The sequence below is a fragment of the Macrotis lagotis genome, chromosome X, assembly GCF_037893015.1.
Source record: "Macrotis lagotis isolate mMagLag1 chromosome X, bilby.v1.9.chrom.fasta, whole genome shotgun sequence".
Lineage (NCBI taxonomy): Eukaryota > Metazoa > Chordata > Mammalia > Peramelemorphia > Peramelidae > Macrotis > Macrotis lagotis.
Genome location: NC_133666.1, coordinates 521453850 through 521472643, shown reverse-complemented (window position 1 = coordinate 521472643; position 18794 = coordinate 521453850). Strand labels below are relative to the sequence as shown.

The following is an 18794-nucleotide window of genomic DNA, read 5'->3' as shown; positions in this document are numbered from 1 at the left end:
TATCCACTACGCCACCTAGCTGCCCCCTTTTCCAATGTTTTGACCAGCTGGTTTAAATTTTTTCCTCCTCTAAAAAATTATATATATATATATATATATATATATATATATATATATATATATATATATATGAAAAAACATGGTCTTTGCAAACTCAGAATTTTGGTTCTGAGCCATGAATTAAAATCAATTTTTTTCTAGCAAATACTTCTGGGACACTAGTTTCTGTCTTTAATGGAGAATAAGAGATGGATAGGAATATGTCTGAGCTCATGTAATAAGTGTCACATTTTTTTTTAACTATAGAAACTAGATTAACCTGGAACTCAGAACAGGATGAAGCAAAAGGAAAGACTGAACTAGTGAAGCCCAGAAAGGAACTCAAATAGCATCTATCTTCAACAAGAATAAAAACAAGTCTGGATGGAGGACCAGCCAGTCCTAGAGGATCTGACAAAAGGAATCATTAAGTCCAAGACCTCATGGCTTTCAGAAGAATTATGAATAATGCAAAAATGAATCACAATTCCAGAGTATAAATGAGAAGTCTGTTGCCCACCTCCTGAAAGAGAGGTGATAAATTCATCATATAGAATAGAACAAAATTTCTTAAAAATTGACCTTTTCACACAAATAAAATCAGATCCAAATAATTGAACAAATATCAATTGCTCATGAGTAGGAATTAATAAAATAAAAATGACAATTCTACCTAAATTAAATTACTTGTTCAGTATCATACCAATAAAATTCCCCAAAATTATTTTGAGTTAGAAAAAAATAGTAACAAAATTCACATAGAGGAACAAGAGAAGAGAAGATGCGAGAAGATATGCAAAAATATCAAGGGAATTAATAAAAAAAATCAAAGGAAGGTGGCCAGATCTAAAAGTATATTGTATAACTACAGTCATCAAAGCTGCTTGATACTGGCAAAGAAATACAGAAGTGGATCAGTGGAATAGATTAGGCACAAAAGAAACAGTAGAATTATACTATTTGATAAATCCAAAGACTCCAATTTCTAGGATAAGAACTCACTCTTCGGGAAAAACTGCTGGGAAAATTGGAAAATAGAATGACAGAAACTAAGCATAGACCAACATATCACACCCTATGCTAAGATAAGGCTGAAATAGATATAGGATTTGTACATAAAGTTGATACTAAAGGTCAGTTAGGAGAATATGGAATAGTTTATCTGTCACATCTATGGAAGGAGCACATAATCAAACAAGAAATAGAGAACATTAAAAAATGTAAGACAAATCATTTTCATTACGTTGAATTAAAAAGGATTTTAACAAATAAACTAATGCAACCAAGATTAAGAGGAAGGCAATAAATTGAGAAACAATTTTTATAGCTAGTGTTTCTGATAAAGGGCTCATTTCTAAAATATATTGATATGTGAATCAAATTCCCCAATTGATAAATGGTCAAAGGATATGAACAGGCAGTTCTCAGATGAAAAAATTATATGAAAAATGCTCTAAAACATTATTGGTTGGAAAAATGTAAATTAAAACAACTCTTAGGTACCTAAGGTACCTAGGTATACATATACATATATATATATAATATATATGTATATATATATATATATATATATATATATATATATATATATACACACACATACTTTATGGTACCACTTTATACCTATCAGATTGCCCAATACAACAAAAAAAGGAAAATGATCAATATTGGAGAGGATATGGGAAAACTGGGACACTAATACATTGTTGATGAAATTGTGAATGGATCCATTCTTTCTGTAGAGCAATTTGGAATTATGCCCAAGGGCAATAAAAATACCCTTTGATCCAGCAATACCACTACTAGGTCTGTATTCCAGAGATTAAAAGAAGGGGTAAAAACTTCATCAATTGATTGAACAAATTGTAGTATATGAATGAAATAGAGTACTAGTGTTCTGCAAGAAATCTTGAGCAAATAGATTTCAGAAAAGCCTGGAAAGACATGTATGAACTGATTTTGATTGAAGTGAGCAGAATATTGTGCACATTGTACGATGATGAAATATAGTACTCTTCTAAGCATTACAAAAAATCAAAGACAATTCTAAAAGACTTGTGTTAGAAAATATCCACTTTCAGAGGAAAAATTATGGAGTCTGAATGCAGACCAAAGCTTACTATTCTCAATTTTTAAGATTCATTTTATTTTTTTCTCTCTTGGTTTTTTCCTTTTTGTTCTGATTCTTCTTTCACAATATGATTAATATAAAAATGTTTAACATAGTTATACACATGTATAATCTATATTAGATTATTCTCTGACTAGGGGAAGGGAGAAGGAAGGGAAGGAGGGAGAAAAATATGGAACTCAAAACCTTACTAAAAATGATTGTTGAAAAATATCTGCATTAATTGAAAAAATAAACAAATTTAATTAACAATTTTAATTCTGAGCATTTGTTATGAGGGTTTTATTTTTTATTTTTTTTAACTCAATAGTGGCAGTTAGTTTAGGAGGGAGAGGTAATCAATTTTACCTGTGAATGGAAATTAATTTAAAATTAAGTAAATTTTCTTCAACAAACAAACAAAAACAAATAAAAGAAAACAAAAGGACTAAATAGAGTAGGAGTCTAAATGTCAACCTAGAACTAAAATTTTAAAAAAGAGAAAACAACTTGAAAACAAAGGATAGGACCAGTTACTATAAATAGTTTCAAACCACCTAGGAGAGAGAGAATAGGATCTATTAACAGGTCAGAGGCCCTATGTCTCCAAAGAGGATGAGGAAAATTATAATAAATTTCTTTGTACATAAAGTTGTGTCCTGAAAGCCAAGGAAAAGATACTTGAGGAACACAGAGGGGTAAAACGTTTTTTTTTTCTTCTCAAGGGAGTTGAGATTAAAAAATAAAGAAAGGCTCTTTTGGATAGAACCATAGAAAGCGGGTAACAGGGACCTTTCTACATTTAAAGTATGGATGAAATACTTACTAATTGGAATCCACTGAGTAGAAACCAAGAACATAGAAAACATCTAGCTCAGGCAGCAATTACATTGATTTTGAAAAGACTATTCGAATTAGAAGATCATATAAACCAAGAAGGATCTAAGAAAACACAAGACTTAGGTATCCCTGGTAGACCAGTTTCACTGAAAAAACTTCTAATATTATATGGCTCCCCTAGGATTTCTATTATAGCCATCCTACTGTTTTCCTTATGATATTTAATAGTTTAAAATAATAAGGAAATATTTTTACATGTTTAAGAATATTTCCACTCTATTTTTAGGGAATATGGGCATGTTTTTTTTTTTGTCTCCAGTAGCCCATCTATAAATTTAGGGAATTTTGTCAGTTGAAGAAGGGGGGGAAAAACTCAAATCAACAGTTATAGACTTGTGTAGGGTGTGGACAGGGAACCTATGGGTTTGTGGTGGCTTCCCTTTATTTATGAAGCAATTCAAGTGATATGGGAGGTAGGTGTGCTGGCACTGATAAGCTAAACCTACTGGCTGAGTCATCCAATATGATCCTCGGGCAAACAGAGAAGAGACCATGTTCATATTGTGTGAGGAAGAATCTGCCCAGAAGAGAGTTTTCCTTTGAGAGGGCAAGAAAATCTTTATCCCATGTTCTCATCTAGGGTAGAAAGTATCTTTATTTCTAAAACTTGACTTTTCACCAAACAAAACTATTTATTACTTGTAATTGGGAAGGGGGGTTGGCAAGGTAGGGAAGAGGAAATGAGATCGGAGCTTCTGAGAATTTGCTACAGAATCCCCTTACCCTCCCCCTTGCCCCACCCTTTACCCACCCATCCTTCCTACCTCACTCCCAGATCCCTCACCTTTTCCTTGTTATCATGAACTATAATTTGTCCAGAGCTGAGACCTTTGACCAAATACATTAACAAACATGGGGCCTCCTACAGGAGAAAAATCACTGGATTTAGAATGAGAGGAAATACTTTGATTTCTGCCTCCCTTATGTATTTATTGTGTGATCTTGAGCTTAACTTATATTTGGGTCTCAGTTTTCTTGTCTAAAAAGTGAATGTATTAAGCCTTTTCCAACTCTAAATCTATGGTCCTATCAGATCTATTATCCAACAAATACATACTGAATGACCTATGGTTTGGTTTGCTCTAATTTTCCCATATGTTACAACTAGGGATGGAAAAATGGAGACAGAAGGAAGCAATGTTTGGTGTTATAGTTCCATAGGCAGAAGAGATATTACTTACCCCAAATCATATGGTTTAAGCCCTCTTCAAGGAGGTAGATGCAGGCAAGGAGGATATAGCCAGCAGAAAAGAAAGCTACTAAGGTCTCTGGACTGAGCTTAGCAAATATAGGATATACCCACTGTTTGGTTACATAATAAATCCTCAGGACCCTGCAGAGATAGAAAAGTCACACCAATTAGGACAACATGAAATGAGTTTATAGAGTTTATAGAATTTTTTTCTTTACTTAGGAGAAAATTGCACTGCAAAACTTGACTGGTGAAGAGGAAGCCGACTATGATGAAATTGGTTGATAATTGAGTCACCTCCAATGAAAAATCAAAAGGAATTGTCATTGTTATTGTTTTGTTAGACAGTTTAGCTAATTTAACAAATTACACTGTTGGCTTAACGTGGAATGTGGGTGCCAGATGCCTTACATATATAAATTAGAAGAAAAGGAAGGTGAACATCTGATTAGAACCCTTGACTAGGAATCAAGAACCTTAGCTCTGCTTCTAATTAGCTGTGCGATATTTTTTGATGTTACAACTTCTCTGGGGCTTCTGTTTCTTCACCTAGAAATAAAAGACAAAGCTTCTAAGATTTGGGGGGCTATAATTCCAATGCAATGTGTCTGATGTTGAAGGCCGGTTGTGCTATAATTCATATGTTTTGTCCCTGGCCCATCTCTATGTGAATAGCATACTTGTGAAACTTGACTCTGGTTTCTTTGAGGATAGGTTCTAATCAACACAGTGTGAGTGCATTGACAAAAAGGATAGGGGCAGCTAGGTGGTAGAGTGGATAGAGCACCATCCCTGGAGTCAGGAGGACCTGAGTTCAAATGTGAACTCAGACACTTAATAATTTCCTAACTGTGTGACCTTGGGCAAAACACTTAGCCCCATTGCCTTGCAAAAAGGCGGGGGAGAGGAAAGAAAGGATGGGGGAAAGACCAATAGGATCAAACTGGGGCCTAAATGTAGATAATGTATAAAAATTTGCTCTAAGGTTAGGTTAAAGGGAAGAGGAAGCTGTGGTCAAGGAAAAGTTTAAATACAATTACTATAGGCTGACCTAATTAGTTTGTTTTGTTAAAGTTGTAGTCTTATGGTCTTGGTCCAAATTTATAAAAAACATGCAATCTAGTATTCACCAGTATGAGGACTCCTTCATCAGTTCAAAACTCACCTGAAACTTATTGTCTTGGATCTTATTTAGGGCAGAATAACCTTTAAAAAAAAACCAAAATAATCCTGACTCTAAGGATAATCTACTCATTATCCTAAACTACCACACTAACAAAATTTCTTTTTCTTTCTTTCTTTTTCTTTCTTTCTTTTTCTTTCTTTCTTTCTTTCTTTCTTTCTTTCTTTCTTTCTTTCTTTCTTTCTTTCCTTCCTTCCTTCCTTCCTTCTTTCTTTCTCTTTCTTTCTTTCTTTCTTTCTTTCTTTCTTTCTTTCTTTCGTTCTTTCTTTCTTTTGAAGTAATCAGGATTAAGTGACTTGCTCAGGGTCATATAGCTAGTAAGTGTTTGAAGTCACATCTGTGCTCAGGTCCTACTAGCTCAGGGGCCAGAACTCTATTCTACTATGACACCTAGTTACCTCATATTACCATAATTTCTTAAACTCTCTGGCTTTCTAATTATAATAATGATTAGAATAATCATTAATACTATGAAGCTATGACATATAAGCAGTGAATTTTTAGTATGATATCCAAAAAGACTCAAATATGCATATCTAAGTCAATCTCTTGTGTTTGGATTGCATAGGAGGGCTAAACCTTCCCTATATAGTAATAAAAAAAGGTTAGGGTAAAAGGAATAGGAAGCTGTGGTCAAGGAAAAGTTTAAATGCAATTACTATAGGCTGACCTAATTAATTTGTTTTGTTTATTTGAAGTTGTAGTCTTCTGCTCTTGGGTCAGTTTTATAAAAAAAATGCAAAAACAATTTTAAGATAGAAACTGGAAAGCTTTTATTTCTCTATAAATATATAGTTTATTTTTTCATTTTTTTAAGGTTTGTGATGAAAAGTTCCTAAGGCAGATTAATGAATTCTGATGTTTCACAGGGAAAGTGCAAAGAAAACTACAGGTCTGTTAACCTGACAGTGGGAAAAGTAATGAAAATGCAAATACAGTATTAGGCAAGATTACAGTAATTTAATAAGGGGCAGTCAGCATAGAGGCATGAAAGGAAAATTGTGCCTGTCAGTTTGTATCACATCTTGGATAACATGACTGAATAAATGTTAAAAAAAAAAAAAGGAAGAAAAAAGAAGGAAGGAAGGAAATCAAATAGTGAATAAAATGTACTTGGCTTCTGTGAAAACATTTGCCATGGGAAAGAATGATTGACAAGTTAAAAATATGCATCATTTCAAAAAGGATTATGAAATGGAATTAAATATGAGATATATGACTCCACCCACTACCCATATGCCTTTTCTCTAGGCAGATCAGATGGGGTAACATGTTACTAAGGTGAATGGTACTGATCCAGACCAGTGCTTGGCAGTTAGTGGTAGCAGAAGGTTTCTAAAAAATCAAAGCACAAATAACTTTGCTTTTCATTCTTTGTGTAATCAACTATGCTAATCCCAGTATACCCATAGTAGGAACTTTGAAAATTTTACAAAAATGAATTGAATTTCTTAGAGATGGAATATTATTTCCAGGGAAAATCTCCCCAAGGTAGTCTTGGGTGGGGGGAGGTTGTAAGGCTTCTTGTCTCTCCTTATCAAAGAAGACCAAAATGACATTACTATATTTGAGACAAATTACAGTGTGTCCCAGTGTGGCTAATCACCCCAATACAAGCTCAGGATGTTCTACCACAGGTTGGGCACAAATAGTTCATGAGAACATTTGGGGTGGGTCTTCTAAATTTATGTATGTCATGTTTCCTTTGAGCTGCTTCAATTCTGCCCTTTTCATTAAGCACAGCACCCTCACTAATGAGTACATGCTATTCTGGGCAGTCCTGTGTCTCCCATACTGAAGAATGAATCCCAAAGTTCTTAAGAGAGACCTTCAGGGTGTCCCAGTATCACTTTTTCTGATGCCCTTGTGAGCACTTGCCCTATGAGTTCTCCATAGAATAGGTTTTGGACAAGTGTGCTTCTAGCATTCTAACAAGGTTACCAGCCCACCATAGTTGCACTCTCTGTAATAATGTTGGAATGCTATGCAGTTTAGCTCAAGAAAAGATCTCAGACAGGGTCTGATATCTTCTCCTGCCAGGTGATCTTCAGCATCTTCCTAAGACAATTTAAATGGAAGTAATTCAGTTTTCTACATGGTGCTAATAGACTATCCAGGTTTCACAAGCACATAACAATGAGGTCAGCATAACAGAACTGTAGACATTCTCTCCTACACTTTCTTTTGTAGCCTCCCAAATATTGATCTAGCTCTGATAATGCAAATGTCAATCTCATTTTCAATGTGTACCTCCATGGAAAGGACACTGCCAAGGTAAATGAACTTGTCCACAATACTCAAAACTTCTCTATTTACTGTAGTCCTTGATTCTACATATAGATGGTGTGGTGCTAGTTGATGGAGCACCTGTGTTTTGGAGGTATCAATTGTTAGACAAAATTAGCAAAAGCAGCAGAGAATGGATCCATACTTTGTGGCATCTAAGCTTCAGAAGCTGCACTGAGTGCACCATCATCTCCAAATAGAAGATCATGCACCAACACTCCCTCCCACTTCGGTATTGGCTTGTAATCTTTTCAAGTTGAAAAATTTGTCATTGGTGTGGTAGTTGACCTTGATGTTATGTTCATCCTCAGTGAAGGCATTTGCTATCATGATGAAAAACATCATGCTAAAAAGCTTGGGAACAAGGACACTTCCTTGTTTCACTCCATTGGTGACTGGGAAATCTAGAGAGCATCTTCCACTATCCAGAACATGGCCAAGCATGCAGTCATGAGATTGATGTACAGTACTGATGGAGTTCCCCAGGCAACCAATTTTGACATAATTTTCCATAAACCCTTATGACTCACACTATCAAAAGCCTTGGTCAGATATACAAAAGTTGTATACAGACCTCTCTTCTGTTCCTGGCATTTTTTCTTAGAGTTGTCAGGCAGCAAACATCCTATCAACTGTTCCTCAACCCTTTCTGAAGCCACACTGACTCTTAGGGAGGTAACCATCTTCCAGGGGAAGGATCACCCTCTTGAGAAAGACTCTGGCAAGAATCTTACCAGAAATGATTAAAATAGAAATACTCCCATGGTTGTCACAGGACACTCTATTTTCTTTCCCTTTATAGAGATGGATAATAATGGCATCCTTGAATTCTTGGGGGATAAACTCTTCACACCATATAACGTAGAAAATTTCAGTCATTTTTTGGATGAGCAATGTAGCCCCACCTTGTAGATCTCAACTGGAATATAGAATCAGCACCAAGTATTTTGCCACTTGAAAGGAGTCTAATGGAATTCAAAACCTCTTCTTCAGTTGGAACTTTAAGTAGGGGCTGATTGACTTCAGCTTGAGCTAAACCGCTAAAGGTTTCTACATTGATTGATAACAGGCTGTTCAGAACAATATGGGGGGCAGCTAGGTGGCACAGGGGATAGAGCATTGGGCCTGGAGTCAGGAGGACCTGAGTTCAAATTTGACCTCAGGTACTTAATAATTATCTAACTGTATAATCTTAGGCAGAACACTTAGTCCATTGCCTTGGGGGGAAAAAAAAAACACTATGAAAGTGTTCAGCGCATATCTCTAGGATCATGTCCCTATCATTAATCAGTGCATTTTCCTAGAAGTAGCAATCTCATTTTCATGAGCCTGTTATTCTCTCCTTTTGGAAGATATTCAAGAATGCTGACTAGATTAGTTTTGATGGCAAAAACTACCCTAGCTTCACAGCACTCCCCTTTACTGTGGCCACTGCAGAATAATGTATATCCAGTTCTGACCTCAGTAAACTGGCCTTCATTTGCTGGTCCTGTTTCACAAAGGATTATTATCTGTATTTGAATGAGTTCTCTTGCTATAAGACCTATTATTTTTCAGGTCGATTGGATCTTGTGTTGTTTATGAGTGTCCACATGTTCCATGCATACATAGTGAATGGAATGTTTTTTTGAAGAAGTTTTTGTACATTTTTTGTGTCCTGACCATACTGTGGAATTCTCTGCCACAGTAATCAGGCCAGGGTTGTTTAGGGTTAGGCTAGGTAAGCAGACAATTTTTAGGACACCTTTTCTAGCCTCTTCCTCACATCAGGAGGTGAGCAGTACAATCCTTAAAAGGGCTGCTCGGTCACTCGGGGTTCTGCCAAATCTTACTGTTGCACTTATGTACAGGTTTGTGACTATAGCTCCCAGTGTATCTGCACCTGCTGCTTAGTCACTTGCCTGTTGCTGCAGGACTTTTAGGAATGGTAAAGTGGTATGAGTGATGTTTTTTGATGTGTGCAGAAATTGGATTTAAGTGAGATAGAGCTGCATGAAATCAACCACCTCACTCTTCCAAAGACATCATGATCCAGCATAGCAAGATAGAGTCAAGACAACTGGTGATGGCTCCAGATGCAGTGGATGACCTTGACTTCTTTGATGTCTAACCAGGCTCTAAATGCCCCACAGCATTGGCTTCAGTTGCCTTCATGATCATTGGAATGAATTGTTCTCATTCAACCATTTCACCTGTTGACAACTTCACATGCTTGGGATAGATACCCCCCACAATTCACTGATGAGTTTGAGATTCCTTCAGTTACTCTCAACTTAGTTTAGCCCTCCTGCCAAAATGGTTTCCTTGGTTGTGGCCACTGTGCATATTGCAGCTTCTTAAAGTCACAGGTGAGTGTTAGGTGACTCAGGTGGACATCAAAGGTGGAAAGTATTCCAGAAAAGGGCTTGCTAGCTGTCACACCAGAGGCACTGGTCTTCCTTAAACACACCCTACATCCCAAGAATGTTCTTCCAAGAATACAACAGATTAACAGAAACAAGATAATCTGAGTCCTGAGAGATTACTAACAAATGGGATGAATGAAATACTTCTAGTAGGAAGTAGATAACAAACAACAAGGAACCACAAAAAGTTTCTGAATAAAGGAATCACTGGTAATGATATGATGTGGGTATAAATATATTAATAGATATGAATATGGAAATATGGAATTAGAACTGAACCTGTGATTTTATAGATATAGAAATAGAGATATAGATGTAGAGAATAAATTCTTAACTATCACTTTTTCTTTAATTTATTAGTTTTAGAGGGCTGCCTAGATCATTGAGAGATTAAGTGACTTGCTCAACCAGCATATATCAGGGATAGGAATGGACCTAGGTCTTCTTGGCTACTAGTTCAATTTTCTGTCTACTTTGCCAAGTTATTTCTCATACAGATATATTATCTGGATGTTAATAAGACATTTAAAAAGTCTCAAATAACCTTGTGAACAAAATCTTCAAATATATATTTTCCCCCCAGAATTGAGAAATGCTGATTGATTGCATCTACCTGCATTTATGAAACAATAGATGAAACCTGCCATCTAGTTTCCTAAGGATAATTTACAAGAAAAAACCACAAGAGGGAGAAGAATATATGTGGCAACACAAGATAGTATCAGTGTTCATGAGACAGAATCTAATTGGTTTTTTTGATTTCCACATCAAACCAACTCTATTTTGTAATTAGTTATCACTCTTTTTTCATCACTAGGCACTGTGCTAAGCACTGAGGATATAAAAAAGAGGCAAAAGACAGCCATTGCCTTCAAGGAGCTTACTATCTAATGGTTCTATAAAGAAATTAGCCAATAATCTTCTGATTTTATGCAAATTAGATGATAATAATAGTGCAGTAGTTCTGAATTGGTTGATTGACCAGTCTCAAAGAGTGGCAATTAATGAAATACTGTCAAACAGCAGGGATAACATCCCTGATTTATCACAGGCATATGTCCTTGACTCTATTCTGTCCAATATTTCCTAAAATCCAACATTCCAATTATTTTGCTAAGGTCAATTTAATCCAACAAACTTATCTTAAATGCAAGTGGAAGAAAACAATGGAAATTGTTTTATTATATGCTTACTCCCTTATACTTAGACCTTGAGTTATTGCCTCACAGTGCCAATGACAAGTGCATTCCCAATTTGTCTTTTCTCACAATCACTTCCCAAGGATGCCAGAAGAAGTGGTTTAGGTTTGCTATAATGGGTAAATAGGAGTTGAATCAGGGGAAAGTGAGGCACAGTATCTGAAATTTTTTCCCCTTAGGATGGTACTACTTTCTTTTTAATTAATTATCTTTTTATCTATTTTTTAATTTTTTTTACCCCACCTACATGCAAAAACAAGTTTCAACATTTACTTTCAAAACCTTGAGTTCCAAATTCTTTCTTTCTCCCACCTCACTCCCCATCATTGAAAAAGAAAGTTAGTTAGGGTAGGTTAAAAATGTGTAGCCATAACAAACCTTACTACAATAGTCATGTTGTTAAAGTAAATATAAGCTCACACACTCAAAAATGAAGTGGGGGAAAAAAGTATGCTTTAGTCTGTATTCTGACACCATCATCTCTATCTTTGCGATGGATAGTATTCTTTATCATAAGTCCTTCAGAGTTTTCTTGGATCACAGCATTGCTGAGAAAAGGTAGGTCATTCTCAGCTGGTCATCCTTCAATATTGCTGTTACTTTGTAGAAGGTAAATTTCTTGTTGTATCTGCTTGTGTAATTTTTACTGAGAAAATCATGTTCATCATTTCCCATAACGGAACAGTATTTCTTCTCAATCACATACCACAATTTGTTCAGTCATTCTGCAATCAATGGTCATCCCCCTCAGTCTCCAGTTCCCCACCATCAGAGGAGAGTTGCTATAAATATCCCAATACATACAGATTCTTTTCTTCACATATTTCATCTCTTCTGGAATATAGACCTAGCAGTGGCATGGCTAAGCCAAAAGGTAGGCATGATTTTTATATAGCCCATTGGGCATAGTTGCAAATTGCTGTACAGAATTACTGAATCAGGGAAAGGAGGGAGTCAGAGCCAAGATGGCGTCAAGAAGTGATCCAGTCTTAGGCGCTCTGTGATAAAACTTGAAACTAAGGACTCTCACTAAACTTTCGAGAGACAGAACCCACAAAGGGACCCATTGAGGCAGTTCTCCCACTCAAGGTAACCTGGAAAAGAGCAGAAAGGCTCTGCTCCCCGGGGTCGGAGGGGAGGCCCGCCTGAGTGAAAGAACTTCAGCCTCCCAGAGGCAGCCCCAGGGCACTGGGAGCCGCAGCTCACAGCAGTGGGGGAGTCTCCTGAGCTGCACCCCAGGAAGCACCTGGCACAAAGTGGGGGAACAGTGGGGGACCTCTGTCAGAGTGAGCACCTGGAGCCCAGCCCTCAGGGCACACAGCGAGCGGCTTGGTCCTTCAGCAGCCCAGAGTGGGAAACAGAAGCAGGCGGAGCCAGTAAGCAGAAGCCCCCAGGGCATGAGCCCACTGAGCTGAGGGAGGGGAGTGAAGAGAGAGACTGCAGAGGTCTGTTCTCTGTCCCTGGAACAGGACTCTGGGGCTCTGACCACATTCAGATCCTGATCACAGTCTAGGCCCCCCCATAGAACAGCAGCCCCCCCCACCTCAGCCCTGTGGCAGAGGGGGGTACTTCTGGTCATTCACAGACCAGGAGGGAGGACAGAGCCTCACACACTGAGATCCTTGTGGGAGTGTCCCAAAAGCTCAGGAAGCACCCCAAAACCAGGCCCAGGCTGGGAAAATGAGCAAGCAAAGAAATAAGAGGAAGACCATTGAGAAATATTTTGCAAATGAGCCCAAGAAGGGTCACAATATTCAGTCTGAAGATGAGGAAGCACAAGCTCCTGCATCTAAAGACTCCAAGAAAAACAGAAATTGGGCTCAGGCTATGACAGAGCTCAAAAAAGACTTTGAAAATCAAATGAGGGAGTTGGAAGAAAAACTGGGGAAAGAAAGGAGAGAGATGCAGGAAAAACATGAAAATGAAGTCAGCAGCTTAGTCAAGGAAATCCAAAAAAAAAATGCTGAAGAAAAATAGCATGCTAAAAACCAGCTTAGGTCAAATGGATAAAACAGTTCAAAAAGTTATTGAGGAGAAGAATGCCTTAAAAAGCAAAATTGGCCAGATGGAAAAAGAGATAAGAAAACTCTCTGAGGAGAATAAAGCCTTCAGACAAAGAATAGAATTCAGGGAGATTGATGAATTTACCAGAAATCAGGAATCAATACTTCAAAACCAAAAAAAATGAAAATTAGAAGAAAATATGAAATATCTCATTGAAAAAACAACTGATATGGAAAAGAGACTTAGAAAAGATAATTTAAAAATTATTGGAATACCTGAAAGTCATGATCAGGAAAAGAGCCTTGACATCATTTTCAAAGAATTACTACAGGAAAATTGTCCTGATATTCTAGAAGCAGAGGGCAAAATAGAGATGGAGAGAATCCACCAATCCCCCTGAGAAAGAGATCCCAAAAAACCAACCCCTAGGAATATTATAGCCAAGTTTCAGAACTCCCAAGTCAAAGAGAAAATATTACAAGCAGCCAGAAGGACACAGTTCAAATATAATGGAGCTACAGTCAGGATCACACAGGACTTAGCAGCAACTACATTGGAAGCTCGTAGGGCTTGGAATATAATATACCAGAAGGCAAAAGAGCTTAGAATACAGCCAAGAATGAACTACCCAGCAAGGTGGAATGTCCTCTTCCAGGGAAAAAGATGGACTTTCAATGAACCAGGGGAATTTCAAATGTTCCTTTTGGAATGGCCAGAGCTAAACAGAAGATTTGATCTTCAGAAACAGGACTCAGGTGAAGCATGGAGATTGGAGGAGAGGGGGAAAATATGAGGGACTTAATGATGATGAGCTGCATGTATTCCTGCATAGAAAAATGACACTGATAAAACTCATATGAACCTCCTCAGTTAATAGAGCAAGTAGAGGGAGCTTTTATAGTTGAAGCACAGGAGAAGGCTGAATTCGAAGATAAAATATGGTGTAAAAATGGAGTCAATAGAAAAAAAGGGAAATGTAATGGGAGAAAGAAAAAGGCGAGGGGGAATAGGCCAAGATATTTCATATAATAAGATTTTTTTTATTACAATGAGCTATTGCAATGATATGGAAGGGGGGACGCAAGGGGAATGAGGGAACCGTTGTGCTCATCAGAGGTGACTAGGAGAGGAAACAGCATATAAATTCAATGGGGTATAGGCATCTGAAGTAAGAAGGAGGGGGGAGCAGGGGGAAGGGGTGGGGATGTGAATAAAGGAGGACAGGATGGGTCCATGGGGGGAGAGTGGTCAGATATAACACATTTTCTTTTTTACTTCTTGCAAGGGGCTGGGATTGGAAGGCCTGTATAGGACCATAGGGCCAGGTGGATTCTGGGCCTAAGGGGTGGTATGGGGGCTCAGGGCTTCTTGGCCCCAGGACCAGTGATCTGTCTGCTGTGCCACTCAACTACTGTACAGCAGAGTCAGAGTGAAAGGAGAGAGAAAATATAGTACATGGCAGTGGAGAAATAAGAAAGGAGGGAGTTGCAATCAGCAATGGCAACGTTGGAAAAATATGGAAGCAACTTCTGCAATGGACTTACCATAAAGAATGTGATCCACCCATGACAGAGTTGTCGGTTTTGGAACAAAGACTGAAGCACATTTTTTACTATTATTATTTGGGGGAGGGTGCAGGGCAAATGGGGCTGGGTGGCCTGCCTGGGGCCACATAGCAAGGTGATCTTTGGGTGTCTGAGGCCGGATTTGGACCCGGGTGCTCCTGGCTCAGGGGCCAATGCTCTGTCTGCCACCCAGCCACCCTTACTATGATTACTATTTTATTTCTTTTTGGGTCTTTTTTTCCCCTTCTTTTTGATTTTTGCATGGCAGTGGGGATCAGATGGCTTGCTTATCACAAGGCTGGGTGATTGTTCGGTCTACAGGGCTGGATGTGGGCTCGGGTGCTCATGGCTCTGGGGCTGGTGCTTCATCCATTGTGCCACCTGGCCATACCTACAATTATTACTATTATTTTTTTTATTTTAATTTTTTTCTCTCCCCTTTACTTTATCGCCCAAGCAAGTCTATATTCATGGGGGGAGGGGTATTTTGTTTACTCTTAAACAAGAATATTTTATTAATGTGAAAAAAACCCATTTGTACAAACTGAGAATTAAAAAAATAAAATAAAATAAAATAAAATAAAAAAAAGAGGAAAGGATAAAAAAAGAATTACTGAATCATTTTACAACTCCTCCAACAGTGCATCAGTGTCTCAATTTCCCTACATCCTTTCCAACATTTGCCATTTTTTCCTTCTGTCCTATTACCCAATTCAATAGGCTTAAGGTAGCACCTCAGAATTGTTTCAACCTGCATTTCTTCCATCAGTAGTGAGATAGGACTTTTAAAAAAAAATTAAATAGATTGCATTGATAATCTCATCTGAAAACTATTCATATCTCTTGATCATCCATTAATTGAGGAATGGATCTTATTTTTTATAAATTTGACTGAATTATTTTTAAGAAATGAGTTCTTTATCAGATAAATTTATGTTTTCCCACAGCTGATGTGGTTTGCTGTCTTTCCCATCATTGCATTCCCCCCCACCCCCACTTATTCTATTCTCTCTCTCTCCTTTCACCCTGTCCTTCCTCAAAAAGGTGCTGTATCTGGTTAACTTCTCTAATGATCTTTCCTCCCTTATATCACCTACACCCTACCTCCCCAGTAAGGGGACCTCTCCTTTTCCCTTTTCTGTCATTCCTTTTCTCTTCTTGCTTCCTCTATGGTAAGATGGATTCCTCTACCCAATTGAATGTGCATGTTATTCCCTCTCTGGCCCAATCCCAAGGATAATAAAGCTCACTCTCACCCCTTCTCCTTCCCCTCTTCCACTCTACTATAAAAGTTTTTAATTTCTTCTTTTACATAAAATAATTTACCCCATTCTACCTCTCCTTTCCCTTTCTCCCAATACAATTCTCCCCCCCATTAACTCCATTTAAAAATATATTATACCTTCAAATTCAATTCTTTCCTATACCTTGTTTATATATACTCCTTCTAACTACCCTAATAAATGAGAAGGTTTATAGGAGTTATCAATATCATCTTCCCATGCAGGAATACAAACAGTTCAACATCATTTAAGTACCTTATGATTTGCCCGTCCCTCAGTCCTGTACTTGGAGGTCAAACTTTCTGTTCAGCTCTGGTTGTTTCATCAGGTAAGTTTGAAAGTCTCCTATTTCATTGAATTCTCCTCATTGGCCTTTTGAACTGCTTTTTCCTTTTAACCCCAACTTGTTTTTAACATGTTATTTTCCTCATGATTTTTTGTATCTCCTTCAACAAGCTGCTTGGTTTTCATGATTATGATTTTCCTGCATTGCTTTCATTTCTCTTAACAATTTTTCCACTACTTCTCTTACTTGATTTTCAAAATCTTTTTTGAACTCTTCCATAGCCTGAAATTAATTCATATTTAGATGCAGAAACTTTGACTTTCTTATCTTCTGAGTGTGTATTTTGATCTTCTATAGGACCAAAGAACTGTCTATGGTCGGATGTTTTCTTCTGTTGTTTGCTCATTTTCCCAGTCTGACTTGATTTTAACTCTTTGTTAAGATGGGGGTTCTGCTTCCAGGATGGAGACACACTCTCAAGCTTTTGATAGTTTTTGCAGCTTTTTCAAGGACCCTGAAAGGACTGCAATTATCTATTTCTCCAAGTTCTTATGAGAGGCTAAGACTCCTCTCCTGGCCTATGCTATATAGTCTGTGAATGATGACAAGCACTCCTTTCTGTCCTGGAACTGTGAGGAGAGTCCCTGCTCTGCTACAGGTGGAGGGCCTAAGATTAAGGTCCCACACTGCTACCTATATCTGAGTAAGGGCAAAACAATAGAATCCTGCCTCAGAGATAGCAAAGAGACTTCTGCAATCCCCCCAACCACTTACTATTCACGCGTTGAGCTCACCTCAGGTGGCTCCATTCTGGTGGTTCCCCAGGCTTGCTCTGATCCCCTGGGACCAGGTCTGCACTAAAGCCTGCACTAGACTGGGCTCCATCTCACTCTGGTGTAGAACTACCACTACTGCTAGGGACTCAGGTACCCTGTGATTTGTTTCCAGATAACTAGAGCCAGTTATCTCTGGTGCAGCCAGGCTGCACTGGGGGCCCTTTTTAACCCTGGTGAAACAGACCTTTCCCCAATGGATCTTCCAAATTATCTTGGGCTGGAAAATTGCTTCATTCAGTCTTTTTGTGGGTTCTACTTCTCCAGAATTTGGTTAGAATAATTATTTAAAGATATTTGGAGGGGTTTGGGAGAGAGTCTGTGGGAGTCCCTGCCTTTACTCTATCATCTTGGCTCTGTCCCCCCCGCCATCTGAAATCTTGCCAGTCTAGTCATTCATCATAAACATAAGCTCAGTTACTTATTAGTTTTAGGATTTTCAAAATATTTTACAACATCTCATTTTATCCTCACAACAATCTTAGAAAGTAAATAAAATGATTATTCTTAAGATTTATTTTTTTCATTGAACAAAACAAGCATTTCAAATTGTTTAATCTGTTTGCATCAGTTTCTTTATCTATAAAATGGAGATAATAATACCAGCAATACACTTATTATCACCATTTTATAGATAAAGAAACTGAAGTAGACAGAGGTTAAATGACTTGCCAGCAGTGATGACAGTATAAAACCCAAGTATCATGATTCCAAGGGACTCTCTACCATATCATTGCCTTTCAGGAAAAGTAAGAGCATTTCATTGAGAGATGGACTAGTTCCAAAAGTCTATGAGACCACTGATAATACTGTTTCTCTAGTCAATGGAACCTGTGGGAATTATTTTGTTACATGCTTATGTCCTTATACTTGTATCTTAAATTTTTACCCCACAATGCCAATGCAAAATACATTCTGAATTCACCTTTTCTCACAAACACCTCCAAAAGATGCCAGAGGAAGCAATTTGGGCTAAATCTTGGAATGATGAGGGAAGAAGAGTTGACTCAAGGGAAGGAGAGGCATGGTATCTGAAATCTTGTCAGGTATAAGCTTAGTCTCCACTCTCAGTGACTAATGTCTTCCAAAGAATCTGAAAGACATATATTCATTCCTGCCATTCTGATTTGTTCCCATATATAGACTAATGCATGTATTTTGAAATCAGAAAAATAACAAAAATAGGCAGCATGCATGAGACAATCCCCATGGATATTGGCCTCAATGACTATTTTTAGATGATCATAATAGGATTTCAGCAGTGAAATATTTGCCAGCTTAGGACTAATACAGAAATCTGACTCACGTTTGGTTCTCACGCTCTCTCTGGCCCTGGCCCATATCCCTTACCTCACTCTGGCTATATTCTTTCCCTGTTTGACCAACCAAGTTAGCATGTTTGTAAGCCATTCTACTAGTAATTGTCTTAAAATGTCTCCATGTAGTTATCACTCTTAGAAGACTTGCAAATGTCACTCCTTCTCCCCATACCCATCCCTGTTCCTCCAA

The 18794-nt window shown here is 37.8% G+C and overlaps 1 protein-coding gene across 1 annotated transcript in view; it reads right to left on the bottom strand.

The window, feature by feature from the left end:
- Window positions 1–18794, bottom strand: part of ADTRP (androgen dependent TFPI regulating protein) — a 132141-nt gene that overhangs the window by 33894 nt on the left and 79453 nt on the right. Inside the window, exon 5 of the mRNA XM_074207960.1 lies at window positions 4231–4382. Within this exon, the coding sequence (XP_074064061.1) occupies window positions 4231–4382 (152 nt within the window). The remainder of the gene's footprint in view (window positions 1–4230; window positions 4383–18794) is intronic.